This window comes from Felis catus, chromosome B1, assembly GCF_018350175.1.
Source record: "Felis catus isolate Fca126 chromosome B1, F.catus_Fca126_mat1.0, whole genome shotgun sequence".
Classification (NCBI taxonomy): domain Eukaryota; kingdom Metazoa; phylum Chordata; class Mammalia; order Carnivora; family Felidae; genus Felis; species Felis catus.
In genome coordinates, this window is record NC_058371.1 from 195,388,611 (window position 1) to 195,402,066 (window position 13,456).

A 13,456-nucleotide genomic window follows, 5' to 3' on the forward strand; every position below is an offset into this window, starting at 1 on the left:
AGACCTGGTTTTCTACCTTGATTATATTCTCAGTTATGGAGTGACTGGAGACTGAAACAAAGGCACACTCTGACTCTTTCCCTTTAGAGCGTGTTCTTTCCTCAACAAGGCATAGCTTCCCCTTTCTCTCTCTATCCAAACTTCTTCCGTTTTGTTTTGTTTTCTTTTCTTTTGTGTTTTTACAGAGAAAGCACACCCACTGGGGCACGAGCAGGGGAGAGGAGCAGAGGGAAAGAGAGAAGCTTAGGCAGGCTCCATTGGCGGAGCCCTGGGTAGGGCTCAATCCCATGACCCTGGGATCCTGACCTGGGCAGAAATCAAGAGTCGGACACTCAGTCGACTGAGCCACCTGGACTCTCCAAAACTCCACCCATTCTTAATAATTCACTTCATCTGGGCTGCACAGTACAAACCACGGTCATTTATAAGACTTGGCTTCCCTGCTAAGTAGGCATTATCTCCTCTGTTGGGAGGAGTACCTTGTTATCTAGTGAATGGCAGAAGTTCTGGAATACAGGCTTCCCAAATGGAAAGCCTCACCACCGCACCTTTGCGGCCTCCTTCCAGCCCAGGGGTTTGGCAGACGTTTTCTGTGAAGGGCCACACGGTAACTAGTCTCAGCTTTCCCAACCACACAGTCTCCATCTCAACTCCAACCTTGCAGTGAAAGCAGCCAGACATTGGAAACCAAGCAAACCCAGTGGGCGTGGCTAGGTTCCAGAGAATACTTAATAAGGACAGGTAAACGGGACTAGGCCTGTGGGGTGTGGTTTGTCTATCCAGAGTTTCTCAGACGGTGATCCATCAGCATTTGTTGCAAACACGAGTCTCAGGCCCTGTCCCAGACCTACCAGATTAGACTCTGGGCCTGGATGGGGCCAGCACTGTGCGCTCACCAGGCCTCCAGGAGATTCTGGTGCATGCTAAAGTTTGAGCACCACTGCTAATCTTCCTGACTACCCACACAGGACTCTCCTATCACGTCAAGTATGAGTAACTAAGGTGATGGGTACGTCCTACTTCACCAGAAAGTGTCCCTTCCCAGCTCCCCCCACCACACCCCACATCATGATTTCTCTCCTCTGGACTTCCTGCCCCAGTATCCCAGGGCCCAGCCCTGGTTCTCAGTTGCCATCACTGCTATCTTGCTGTGCTAGTCCCACCCTCCACTGTCCTACCAGCTAGGACTCAGCGACCTTCTCGAACTCTGCAGCTCTAGCATATGCTCACACAGCCACCGTTGCCAAAACACCTCTACTCTTGAGCACTCCCAGACCGGCAAGGAACAAGGAAGTTTCCAGTGCCTGCCAGCCAAATGCTGCCCTGGACAACCAGCCCTCTACCTGACCGTCTCCCCTCTGACACCCCATCTCCAGGTCCTGACCCTGGAGCAAGGGGCAATTCTTTGAAGTTCCTTCCAGAGAAGAAAGCACCCCCCCCCCCGCTCCCCACTTCTCACATTCACGTTTTATAACGCTCTGTGCAACGGCCACTTCCGTCTTTACTGGGTATTTTATACTACAGCCGAAACGGAGGGCTGGCTGTGACTGCGGAGCTTGCTGCGGGGAGGCAAGCCACACATCGTTTCCTCTCCCCACAACCTGACAAAAACTGTTACAAAAACTTCGTGGGCGGGGCCCCTGGGGGGCTCCCATCATGAGCTCATGATCTCACAGTTCGTGAGAGTTCAAGCCCCAGTCGGGCTCTGTGCTGACAGCTCAGAGCCTGGAGCCTGCTTTGGATTCTGTGTCTCCCTCTCTCTGCCCCTCCCCTGCTTGCACTCTATCTTTCTCTGTCTCTGTCTCAAAAACAAATAAACTAAAAAAAATAATAATAATACAATTAAAAAAAAAGAACAACTTAATGGGCTTTTGAACCCCACCTAAAAACGTGTTCTGGTGTCATTGAAAAAGTGAACTTTCAGGGTTTTAACTGGGCTTTGGGTGGGTGGAGGGTCATTTAAGAAATGATACTGGTCTTTTTGGATCATCTGTTTAAATTATAATCAGTTCTTACATAGAAAATATTTAGGATTTTCTAAATGTTCACAAAACAAAAAATTTACTAGCCAATGAACCAATTTATTTTTAGTAGCAAAAATGCCTTATTATTATTTTTTTTTTAGGTTTGATCACTATGACTGACTATATTCATGGAGTTTTGCTGAATTTTTATGGATGATTCATACTTAGTTATTCCCCTAAAGCTGAATAAGTTTGGTGATACAAGCACCCATACATACCAAATGCCATGCCTTTTATCATACTAGACACACTTAATAAATAATATAAATATATTTAGCAAATTATATTGCACTGTTGATAACTAAGGGAAACATCATATTTGCATCTCATTTTCACTGATTTTGAAAATGGATAAAACAATTGTGTCTTACACTATTTTAATCTTTATTGCTTTTAGTAAATCTTTTACAATTCATTCAACGACTTTTTCTCTCCGCAGTCTTCATTACAATCCTCAAAATGCAAGACACTTTATTTAAACTGAAACAAGGAAGTCAAAGTGTTTCTCACGGAAACTAAATCCAATTTGGCTGGTTCGATGGTGAAAACGGGCGCTATTAATTAGGGTATATGACAAACATTTTCCATGCTTGACAAAGTTTCAACTGGAATGAGCTATATAATTAGCTGCAAAGTCTTGACAAAACAAAACCGAGCTATCCGATAACAAAACAAAATTAAAAAAAAAATTTATCTGCAGCCACTTACAAAAATGAACAATGTCTAGATTTTCCCCAAATTTTGAGCGTGTCAGGTTACACAAGATACATCTCACTGAAAAAAAAAAAAAGTCTAATTCATAGTCATTTGATATGTTGTTAAGCCTATTTGTTATATTTCCCAGAAACTGAAAAAGTGGAACAATAAGGACTAGATACACAAATCCTTTGACAAGTCGGGTGGTTTTCAATTCTTTGCTTTCAACAAAATTGAAGGAGGCTGAATTGAGTAAGTGAACTCATAAGTCATCAACTCTAATTTTTTGAGATCAAGAATTGAGTGACATTGCTATAGTAAGACTCCATTCACAGGTATGTACTTGTTTATATGAACACGGTTTTTCAGGACGTAGAGCTATAAAAACTAGAAATAACAACAGAAGTCATGCTCAGCCTTTCTCCTTCCAACAATGAAGCGTATTCATCCACAGACAAATGAATTTGTAAAAGCAACAGTATCCGCTTAACCAAGATGTATTTTCCAATAAATTTTGCATTCTACTAAATAATTACGAAAATTTGTTAATACTTATTTCACTTTGTGTACTAATAATTTTAAAAAATAGATTAGTCTAGAAACGGGCGATTTGCTTGCTGTGTAACCTTAGGCAATTTACTTAACGTCTCAAGGGCCTCCGTTTCCTGATTTGCAAACCGATGATAGTACTAAGACCTAGTAGCTTAGTGTCGTTCCAAAGACTGAACTAATTAATGCATATAAGAAGCTTTCAGGGCCATGCGGGGCACACAGTGCTGCATGAGAGCTACAGGAGCGTTACCTGTTCCTATCAAAGTAATCCATAACAAACCGTTAAAACTAAAAGCCTGGGGGCTTGTCTTCACGGGCAGGAAGGTGCTGTTGGGATGGAGCGAGTTCCAGACCACGGGCACATTCGGAGTAAGAGGGGGACGCCCACGGAAAAACCGGAGGGAGAGGGGGGAAGAAAGACAGGAGGCGGCTGGAGCTACCTGCTTGGAAGAAAACTGGGCCGGATCGTAGGCTGAGCGAAGACGGTTGGGAGAGTTTAGAGAAGCACTTCCACCTACGGTTCGCATTACAAACGACTATGGATCTCGACTGCTCCGTGTAAGAGAAGCAAGGGCGTCAGGCCTAAATGCCACCGCGCAGGGAACCCGGCCGGCGCCGCGCGGGCGCCCAGTCGGCCCCCTGGCCCGGAGAGTCGCGTGGCTCGCACGCCCGACCACCCCGGATTCCTGACCTTGGTCTTTGGCCCCGACGCCGCGGCTCGCAGCGCCTGGTCGCCGCCGCTTCCGCCGCAAGCGCGCCTCGCGAGGGCGCCCGCGGGCGGCCGGAACTGGCCCCTCGCGGCTCCCGTCGCCAAGCCTCCGTTGCTATTGTCACCTCCTTTTCCTCTCTTCCCCTGGTTCCCTTTCACTTCCGGGGTTGCTCTGGATCCGCTGGTTCCGTAACAACATCCCGTTGGCTTCCCTCAGGCGGCGGGACCGGTGCAGCCGCCGCCTCCCAGGAGCGCCCGCCCGCCCGGGCCTGCGCCTTCCGCGGCCCAGGCCTCCATGGCCACCAACCCGCAGCCGCAGCCGCCTCCTCCGGCGCCGCCGCCTCCCCCGCCGCAGCCGCAGCCGCCGCCGCCGCCGCCGGGCCCCGGCGCTGGCCCGGGTGCGGCGGGCGGCGCGGGGGCCGGCGCCGGGGACCCGCAGCTCGTGGCCATGATCGTGAACCACCTCAAGAGCCAGGGGCTCTTCGACCAGTTCCGCAGGGACTGCCTGGCCGACGTGGACACCAAGGTTCGGGGCGCACGGGGGCTGCGGGGGCAGGGCGAAGGGGAGGACCCCGAGGGCGGCCCTCTCGGGCAGTGCCCCGCACTCGTCCGTCGGCCGGCTGCGCCTCGACTTCCCCAGCTGGGGCCCCTGCTGAGAGCGCCTCTCCCTCCCCAGGTTCCCTGGGCAGCCGCTTCCTCTTTGAGCGGCTGCTAGGGGCCGGGCACTGTGCGAGGCTCGGTGCGTTCATTCATTCGCCGATCCTGTCGTTCGTTTAACGGGCTCGTGTTAATCACCTGCCCTGCTTGGACGCGGGGAGTATGGTGGTGAGCAAGACTAAGTCATGGTTCTTCGGGAGACTCGTCTGGAAACACTAATGCTAACAGGGCTTTCGTCTTTGGTCTTTTTCTTTTTTTTGTTTTTTCGTGGTTTACTTTGTATCCAAGTTATTTTTGCGTGCTCTCTTGAAGATTTTTGGGCGGGAAGGGTCATGTCTGTGTCCTTTGGAGGAATCCAGTGGTAATGAATCAAATTATTAGCATTGTGCATTGCTGGTCACTGTGTGCGTGGGTGCAGAGGTAAGGAGACAGAGCCGGTCGGTGGAAAGGTGGGCTAGAGAGACTGAGACTCTTGTTTCCACCGCTGACTGCCTGATTAAGGTGGCTCAGGCCAAGTCACTTCTCTGAAGTGACAAGGGGCAGGGGGATAGGGAGAACCAAGCCATTCAGTGAGGAAAGGTTGGAGGAGAGGTGACAGCAGGTATTGAAGTGGAAGAAGGACAGGAAAGAAGAGAGTTCTGGAGAGTAATGGGAAGAGGGGAAAGGTCAGCAAGGTGCTTCCTTGCATGGAAAGAGTTAGGGGCTGGGAAGGGGAAGGATTTTGTACCAAATGTCGGAGTGAAAGGGGGTGGTAGCTGGAATGAGTGCACTTTGCTGATTCTGCAAAGAATGAGCAGTAGACAACCAGGATAGAGCGATCAGTGAGGAGGATGGAACACAGAGTCTGGAATTCTGGAAATGATTGAAGCAGGAAGCTTCAGTTGGAAACAATTAGGAAATTGGGGTATTTGGCTTATATCTGGTTGGGTCCCTCAGATTGGGGTTTGCACGGGGTGAGGGTTTTCTCAACACATTCCTCACATTTTCTGAGGAACCTCATGTCTTTGAGACAAGGAGTGTTTGCATCCTTACACGGATTTTTCCTTGTGACTCTTGTCCACCAGGATTTGATGGAAACTGCACACGATTCTGCTGTCTTCCCTGGGGAAACCCTCTGGAGAATCTGGGGGTCTCTGATCCACCATGTGGACCAGAAGTAGAATGTGCTTTTTCGGGGTGTTGGGGTTTTTACACCACAGAGAATTCAAGATACTTGGAGATATTCATCTGTGTAGGAAGTATATAGTTTTCTCACTTTGTTTTAGGGAATATGCACAGCCATCTTTTTGAAAATGTCTGTTGCCCTTTTTAAAAAAAAAAAAAAAATGGGAGATGAGACAGATCCAGGTACGTGTTATGTAGATGACGCTGGTTATTTGTATCGGGCAAATAGAGATTTCACTCTGCTGTTCTGAGAAACCACATCTCTATGTTACCCTTGGGCAGGCACATTGGAAACTTGAATATGCTAAAGGGGGCGCTGCAACACCTAAGGCTCAAATTTATCTTCATCCCCCATCCCCACTAAATGTTACTGTTACGTGTTTGTAATGCCCCTGCCAGATCCTCTCAAAGTGGAGCCTGAAAACCTTTCTTGGTGGGAAGGAAGGGAGGACGGTTGCTTGGACAATCTAATGAAGCCAGGACCTTCTCCCACGAAAAAATGTACCTGTGCATATTAAAGTGCAACTTTCGTCGTTCAGAAAAGGTCGACTGTCGGCAGTTACATGTGGCTCAACCTAATACCCAGTTGCAAGGACTTCAGGGGCCGCAGAACAAGGTCCCTTGTTTTAATGTTGGAAACTAGAGAACTGAAATAACACCCCTTCCCTGACGGAAAAGGATGCCTGTGTGCAGCGGAAATTCTTTCCTCACCCCTCCTGTGCTTGCTTTCTCCCTCTGTCTTCACTCCTGATGCCTCCCCTCCTCTCTTCTTCCTCCTTGTCGTCTACCTCTGTGCCTCCTGGTTCTGGTTCTCTTTCCTCTTTCCCCCATGAGTGTCTCCCTCTTCCTGTTCCTTGGCTTTACTAACGATTATGCAGATTTTAATCTGATTTAAAGTGTTTCTTCTTGTTTTGTAGCATTTTATATCCTTTTTCACATATACGTATATACGTATACATACATATGACTTAAATTTGACAGTCTCAAAAATCCTACAGAAGCCAAGGTTTTCTTTTGAGCCTGACATTCCTCTCCATGTGATGAGTGGGTCAGAGTAGACGTAAGATCCCCTGTTCATGCAAAGGAGCATCACTTTTAGGGAACCGTCGAATCTGCTCTGTAAGAACAACTTGTAATTGAGACCATTTGTGGTATGGTGCTTTTGATAATTGAACCCTGAAGACTGACCTGCTTTATGTCAAATTCTGACCTGCAGTATAGAATCTATAGGGTTATAGCAGTAACTGGCTTGTCAGTCACATGCATATTTAAGAATCAAGACATTTGACACCTATCAGGAGCTCTCCAAGAGCAAAGCCACCATCCAGCCCAGTGTGGTTAAAGCAAGATGAGAAGTACGAAAGTCCGCTGGCATTCCTGCGGGCCAGAAAACCCTCCAGACTGCCCTGGGGTTATTGATGGCCTCTAACCAACCAAGAGAGGGATCTGACCTTAGCAAACCAATCAGCCCTCCTACCCAAAGAATGAGAACCTTAGTCATCCCAAGATCTAACTAAGGCTGAGGCTCCTCTGCTGTAGATTACTAGTTCTCAGATCCCTGCCGTTTCTGACCCGTTGGCTCTGAGGTCACCCTGGAGAGTGTGAAGAGGGAAGATCAAGAGAGGCCTGTCCTTCTGTCCCAGGCAGAGAACTCACCAACCAAATAAATATGGCACCTTTCTCCCCAGGTAATAAAGGCCAAGTTTTGTATACTTTCTCAGTTACAAGTGGCTCCTGGTCACTGTGACTATTGCCTCTTTTTTTTTTTTTTCTTTTTAGATTTGAAAGGAATATTGAAGACAGAGTATATAAACTTACTCACCCAACACATATTCATTATGTACAAAGCACTGTTCAGATGCCAGGATACAGCAGTGAACAAAACCTCCTTGCTTTTATGGAGCTTGCATCCCAGCAGCGAAAAGCAGACAGGGGATAACGTGTAATAGGTTCTGTGGAAGAAATAAAGCAGGGTGAGGTTGGGAAGGGTTGCTGATTCGTTTTCAGTAAGTTGTCCGGGGAAGATTTCGAGAAGGTGTTACTTGAGCCGTCACTGAAGGAACCGAAGAGACCATCCAGCCAGCTGTGTGGGGCTCAGTGCTCTGAGTAGAGACCACAGCCAGTGGGAAGGCCTGAGGCCGGACCTGGTGAGGGAGAAAGTGACAGAAGGTGAGATAGGAGTGGCCCTCCGTCCCCCCTCCCTTCATGGATCTGGCAGGCCTTGGACGCCATGGTAAGAAATTGGCTTTTACTGGAGCTGAGAAGCCATTGGCACCTTCTGAGCCTAAGGACGTGGTCTGACTCCCCTTTTAGATGGGTTGGGTTTAGGTGTGTAATTATTAAGGGTGTCCCCCTCACGCTCAGTCATGATGTGGTTTGGACAATAAATATATGATTACCCTAATTTTGGAAGATTAACCCGAGCCACTGTGTGAAAAATAGACTTCAGGTGGGCAAGTGGTCAGAAGTAAGGAGACAGGTTGGGAGGGGCGCCTGGGTGGCGCAGTCGGTTAAGCGTCCGACTTCAGCCAGGTCACGATCTCGCGGTCCGCGAGTTCGAGCCCCGCGTCGGGCTCTGGGCTGATGGCTCAGAGCCTGGAGCCTGTTTCCGATTCTGTGTCTCCCTCTCTCTCTGCCCCTCCCCCGTTCATGCTCTGTCTCTCTCTGTCCCAAAAATAAATAAATGTTGAAAAAAAAAAAAAAGGAGATAGGTTGGGAATCGAGAGAGGAGATGAGAGCACCTTGGACCAGAGGGGTGGCGGTAAAGGGGGTGGAACGTGGTCAGATTCTGAGTGTATTTTGATGCTACTGCGGACAGAATTTGCCAAAGGTTTGGAGGTGGGGTGGAAGAGAAAGGGAGGGGTCAAGGATGACTCCAAGGCTTTTGAGCAGAGCACTGGAAAAGGAAGAAAAGAGGAAAAGGAAAGCTTCTCAGAGGAGTAATGGGATCCAAAATATTGCTGAAGTCACTAGGCTTTTTACTGAAAGGAGAATGTGGCAACAAGGAGACTTAACCTGTTGTAGTTCAGATTGGAGCTTGTTTGGGGCAGCAAGAGTGCTGAATGCTTTGTGATGATGTTTGAGTCCAGTGGTTCTGGGATTGGGGGATACTGGAGACAAGAATTATGTTTTAGAGTCAGTGGGGAGAAAGAATTCGTTTTAGTTCACGTTGATTTTGGATAAATGGAGAGGGATGTGAGACGGGATCCTGAGTGTTTCTTGTAGGACAGGAAATAGGAATCAGGAAAAGTCTGGAAATTGGGAGGGATGAGGGGGCATCACAAAGGGACGAAGTCTTATCATCTGTGCCTGAGATAGGTATCTGGCCATCTCCGCGGACAGCTACTTTTTTAATTGCTTATCTGCCAAGCAGTGTGAGAAACTATGTGGAAACAAAGATGAAGGGAATGTGAGGACCCGGCTTCCTCTTCAGTGGAGAGATAAATAACCCCTTCCCCAAAATACAGTACAGGGCAAGCATTGTTGGAAAGGGGGGATGTACACAGGATGGGAGGAACATGGGGGAAAGCCAGGGGTGACATCACAGATGAGGGTGAGCTCTGAAGGCGAGAAGTTTGCCAAATAGAGAGTAGAGGGAATGGTAGGTACAGAAGATTGAAGGCGTGAGAATGTTTCACTGGACTACGGGCTTTGAAGGGTAAGGTTAGGAGCCACAAACAGCAGATGAAGCCGTATGGCCATTCAGGGACTCTCACTCCACTACATGAAAAGCCACGTGACAGACCGCGAGTGGTGGGGGTTGGGGGGGCAGGCTCTAGGAAGGAGGGGTGCAGTCCTGATAGGGTGGTCAAGCACTCCTAGGCATGTCCTTTTAAGAAGTGACATACGGGGATGTCACAGTCACTTAAGTCCGTGCCTGGATGGCACAGTCACTTAAGCGTCCGACTCTTGATGTTGGCTCAGGTCACGATCTCACGGTTCTCTCGCGGGTTGCGAGTTGGAGCCCAGCATCGGGCTCTGCGCTGACAGTGGAGCCTGCTTGGGATTCTCTGTCTTCCTCTCTCTGCCCCTCCCCTGTTCTCTCTCTCTCTCTCTCTTTCTCTCTTTCTCAAAAATAAACTTAAAAAAAAAGTGACATACCATGTGTTCTCTCTCCTGCTTCCCTTAACTTAGGGGTTCTCAGCCTCAGCACCGTTGACATTCTGGGCTGGAACGTTCTTTGTTGTTCGGGTTCCCTCTGCACTCTAGGGCACTCAGCGGCATCCTTGCCCTCAACGCACAAGATGCCAGTGGCAGCTCCCTGAGTTGTGGCCACCAAAACTGTCTCCAGACATTGTCTAAAGTGCCCTGGGGTGGGGGTGGTGGAGGCAGAATCGCTTCTGGTTGAGGACCACCGCTTACGTTAGATCGAATGCCTGCTTGCAGTGTTGGTTCAGCCCGTTTCCACTCCCCCGGTACGCATCTTCGTCGCTGTAGTTACTGCCTCCTTTCCAAAGTATATCGTGTGTCTCTTTACTCTCTCCCTGTCGGAAGATTACTGGGCAGAAAGCTCAGCCATAGCGTATCCCTCTGCTCACGTGCAGTGAGTTCCTGTCCTCAACCCCATAATCCCAGACGTCTACACGTCTGGGATGCCCTTCAGCCTGTGGCCGCGGGCTGTCTGCAACCTCGTATCTCTGCTTTTTTATATTCTCTTCCCCCACCAACTTGGAGGCTCCCAGATGCTCCTGACCCCACATTTTCTCATCCACTTGCACTGCTTCTATTGTTGGCTGTATGTGCAAGGCCTGCGTCTCCGATGACCAGCTGCTTTGTGAAACTCGGAGGGTCCAACTCAAATGCCACATCCTCAGCAAAGACTTATTCCTCTGCTCCCCTCCCTTTCTTGGCTCCAGATCATCTGAAGCTAACCTAACCCAGATAGTTACTTGTATCTGATTTTCGAGTCCTTTGTCTACAGATGAGAGGTATGTCTTTCTTCTTTGTGTCCTCCTATCTCCAAGCGTCTTGGCTTCGACAAAATAAGCAGTATTTGCATGTCTCAGTTATCCTGAAGCAGGAAGGTCCTAAGCTGAGAAACCTTGTGGCCACATTGATGCTGTAATGTAAAAAACGTTAACACTGTTAAGCATCCTCAAATTCCTGAGACTTAGAAATATTGATGTTATGTAACACTTGTGATTTTTAACATTTGTCTTTCCCCCCCACTTCCCAGCCTGCCTATCAGAACCTGAGACAACGGGTTGACAGCTTTGTTGCGAACCACTTGGCAACTCATACATGGAGTCCTCACCTCAATAAGAACCAGCTGAGAAACAACATTAGACAGCAGGTGCTCAAGTAAGTCTTCCAGACCCAGAGTCCCTAGGCAGGCTTGAAGGCATCAGTCTGCTCTGTGGAAGGCAGAGACCATTTTGTGGAAGCTAGATGTTGTTTTATCACGTCTGGTTGGCTGTTTCGAGGATGACGCAGTGCAGTTTTAGAGGGGGCTCAAATCGCTTCACGTTTCCCCATGAATTTTAGCAGTCTGACTTCTGCAGACCTTTGGAAATACCTGAAGGACCAGGATGCCAATGTGACTCCAGAAACAAAATACTAGGGTATAATGTTAATTGCTGGTAAGTGCCAGAATATCCCATAAAGATCAGGCTTTATTATTCTGCTTTGATAAGTAAAAAAGGCATTCTAGATCACGGCAGTTAAAATAATTTCCCCTAATTTGAGGCCATGTCTCCTATCTTCTAATACGACTCCCCTCTTTTTTTTTTCTTTTGCACTTTACTGTGACTTTTAAGTCTGCTTCTTAGTGATGATATAGCCAAAAAAAAAAAAAAAAAAAAGCAGGAAAGTGTGTTTGGACCTGTCAGAGCCATTTTGGGTAAGATAAAGAGAATGAGAAGAGCTGGAGTGTTTAGAGGGACCTATAAAAAAAATCATATTTGTTCCCAGAAAAGCAGATTTACAATACCATCTTGTTCTTGGATATAAATATTTGCCAAGACAGGAAGACCCGGACCTCGTATCCCTGCGTCACCCTCCCCGCGGAAGGGGTGACTGAGTTATTTAAAGAGTGCCCAGTCTTCCTTTCTTGACAAATATTTACGTTCAAGCTCATCTTTTAGAATGAAATGTGACTTTTAAACAGTTAAACAAATTCATCTTCTACCTCCCACCTCTTCAAACCCTCTAACTGGGTAGGAACCCTGCAAGCCTACCTGGTGTGCAGGCCCCGGGGAAGCCCCACAAACAAAGCTTCACACTCTGTCTCAAAGACCCATTTAGCCACACGTAATACTAGACACCTGGAACCTGGGGCCCCTGACTGTCTCCTACTGAATAAGAGACGAGGGAAATTTAACAAAAGCTTTGTTGTCTGCATTTTAAAGGATGTTTGCGAAACCTATAAAACAGTCCCCGAGAGGTCAAAAGACGCCAGGGAAGGCTGCAGGGTTAATACCTGATGGGAAAAGCCAAAGACTTTCCTGAAAACCCGAGGGTCTGTGGCTGCCAACGTTTCCAGGCTTTTCCGACCAGTAGCCGGCATAGCAGGGGGTGGGGGTGGGGCAAACCTCGGGGCAAGGTCGGGGCCTGCCCTCCTTCTACAGAACACTCCAGATTACAGAGGGTGGAGCTGCCCCCCTTTTCAAACCAGCCATTACATCCCTTTGGAAGCATAGAGTTTTTACTGGGGCGGTGTGGGGGAGGTGCATTCTTTTTTTTCAAAAGTTGAGCGACCGAAGTCATAGGCAGATTTCCTAGCATTGTATTTATCCCTCAGCAGGCAAAACCTATCAAGGAGGGAAGCAGTCCTTCATTCTTTTCTCACCCCTGTAAAATCGAAAGCACTTAACAATTCTTAATAGCCCCCTTCTAAGACATTTTCACAGAATCATGCTTAGTGAGGGGTTGCTGTACATTACGGTAAAGGGTTCTTGTGACCACCAGCCTGGGTCTTGGGAACTATCTTCTAGAGACACTTCAATTTCTTTTTTTAATGTTTATTCAGTTTTTGGGAGAGAGAGAGAGACAGAGACAGAGCGCACGCAAGCAGGGGAGGAGCAGAGAGAGAGGGAGACACAGACTCTGAAGCAGGCTCCGGGCTCTGAGCCGTCAGCACAGATCCGGACGAGGGGCTCGAACTCACAAGCCCTGAATTGTGACCTGAGCCGAAGTCTGGCATTTAACCGACTGAGCCACCCACGTGCCTGTCTTCTAGAGACATTTCATAACAGGACAAACAGCTTCCCTTGGATAATTGAGGAATTGCTCTTCTTAGACTAACATCTGTAAATTCTCTGCTAGCTATGTTATTTATTATTTTTTTTTAAATCTTTATTTGAGAGAGAAAGAGAGCATGAGCTGAGGAAGGGCAGAGAGAGAGGGAGAGAGGGAATCCCAAGCAGGCTCCACGCTGTCAGCACAGAGCCCGACGTGGGGCTCGAACTCACAAACTATGAGATCATGACCTGAGCCGAAATCAAGAGTCAGATGCTCAACCAACGGAACCAGCCAGATGCCCCATTAATTAAAATATTCTCTTACTGAGTAAAGTTACATATCACTTGAGTATATCATTTTCAAGCTTCCTTAAGGAAAGATACCACAGTATTTAGTTGTCCAGCTATTGTTGTAGAGAGGGACCAGCCCCTATACATACAATTTCAAACAGTTTTTCCTACAAAGACTTTGAGAA

The 13,456-nt window shown here is 48.0% G+C and overlaps 1 protein-coding gene and 1 long non-coding RNA gene across 4 annotated transcripts in view; one reads left to right on the plus strand and one right to left on the minus strand.

Annotated features, from left to right (window-relative positions):
* The first annotated feature begins 4,124 nt into the window (after positions 1 to 4,124).
* Positions 4,125 to 13,456, plus strand: part of BOD1L1 (biorientation of chromosomes in cell division 1 like 1) — a 54,324-nt gene continuing 44,992 nt past the window's right edge. For 2 of the 3 annotated variants that reach the window (XM_019829965.3, XM_023253306.2), the window contains exons 1-2: positions 4,125 to 4,507; positions 10,979 to 11,103. In XM_019829965.3, the coding sequence (XP_019685524.3) occupies positions 4,277 to 4,507; positions 10,979 to 11,103 (356 nt within the window). In that variant the 5' untranslated portion in view covers positions 4,125 to 4,276. Of the gene's footprint in view, positions 4,508 to 9,913; positions 10,218 to 10,978; positions 11,104 to 13,456 lie in introns of those variants that run through there. The other variant, XM_045056578.1, reaches the window with a different exon arrangement.
* On the minus strand, positions 7,635 to 9,992 carry LOC111560207. The gene is made up of 3 exons (XR_002741950.2): positions 9,904 to 9,992; positions 8,818 to 8,912; positions 7,635 to 7,946 (listed from the first exon to the last, which is right to left on the minus strand). It is a non-coding gene; the product is annotated as an uncharacterized LOC111560207 (long non-coding RNA).